The sequence below is a fragment of the Propithecus coquereli genome, unplaced genomic scaffold, assembly GCF_000956105.1.
Source record: "Propithecus coquereli isolate 6110/MARCELLA unplaced genomic scaffold, Pcoq_1.0 Scaffold254, whole genome shotgun sequence".
In the NCBI taxonomy this organism is placed as follows: domain Eukaryota; kingdom Metazoa; phylum Chordata; class Mammalia; order Primates; family Indriidae; genus Propithecus; species Propithecus coquereli.
The window spans coordinates 232,983-233,606 of record NW_012148108.1 but is presented as its reverse complement, the minus strand read 5'-3'; the positions used below and the strand labels follow the sequence as shown (position 1 = coordinate 233,606).

General features: G+C 52.7%; 1 protein-coding gene across 1 annotated transcript in view; it reads left to right on the top strand.

Moving 5' to 3' along the window:
• The window catches only part of GPATCH1 (G patch domain containing 1), a 64,940-nt gene that overhangs the window by 23,894 nt on the left and 40,422 nt on the right, over nt 1-624 (top strand). Inside the window, exon 16 of the mRNA XM_012647014.1 lies at nt 439-624. This exon is cut by the window's right edge and continues 16 nt beyond it. Coding sequence (XP_012502468.1) covers nt 439-624 — 186 coding nt within the window. The remainder of the gene's footprint in view (nt 1-438) is intronic.

Below are 624 nucleotides of genomic sequence, written 5' to 3'. Positions count from 1 at the left end.
TTTCTATTTTTAGTAGAGACGGGGTCTCGCTCTTGCTCAGGCTGATCTCGAACTCCTGAGCTCAAACAATCAGCTCGCCTCGGCCTCCCAGAGTGCTAGGATTACAGGCGTGAGCCACTGCGCCTGGCCTTGAGCCACTGCGCCGGGCCTCACGTGCATCCTTTATAATTCCAATTAATGACCAGTCTCTGCGAGAGGCTGCAGTTGCTTTGACCTAACCAACAAATTTACAGTTGTTGACTCAGAAACCCCACAAAAAGCAGTGCTGTGTGAGTAATCATTGCCCAGTTAGGTGCTGTGTGGTTCTGGATACCCGTGTGCACGAGCATGAACATAACTTTGTGTGTGTGTGCGTGTGCGTCTGTGAGTGTGTTCTAGAATGCTGGCTCCCTTTACCCTTGTTCTTTATTCCTGACTCTCACTTCACTGCCAATACAGGTGGTGGACAAAGGTGTGGATTCGCAGACTGAGGGGGAAGGTAGCCGCCCGTCCATGGACTTGTTCAAGGCTATCTTCGCCAGCTCCTCGGATGAGAAGTCCTCGTCCTCTGAGGATGAGCAGGGTGGCAGCGAGGACGATCAGGAGGTCACCGGGGAAGCCAGCTTCCAAAGTTCCCAGGAGACT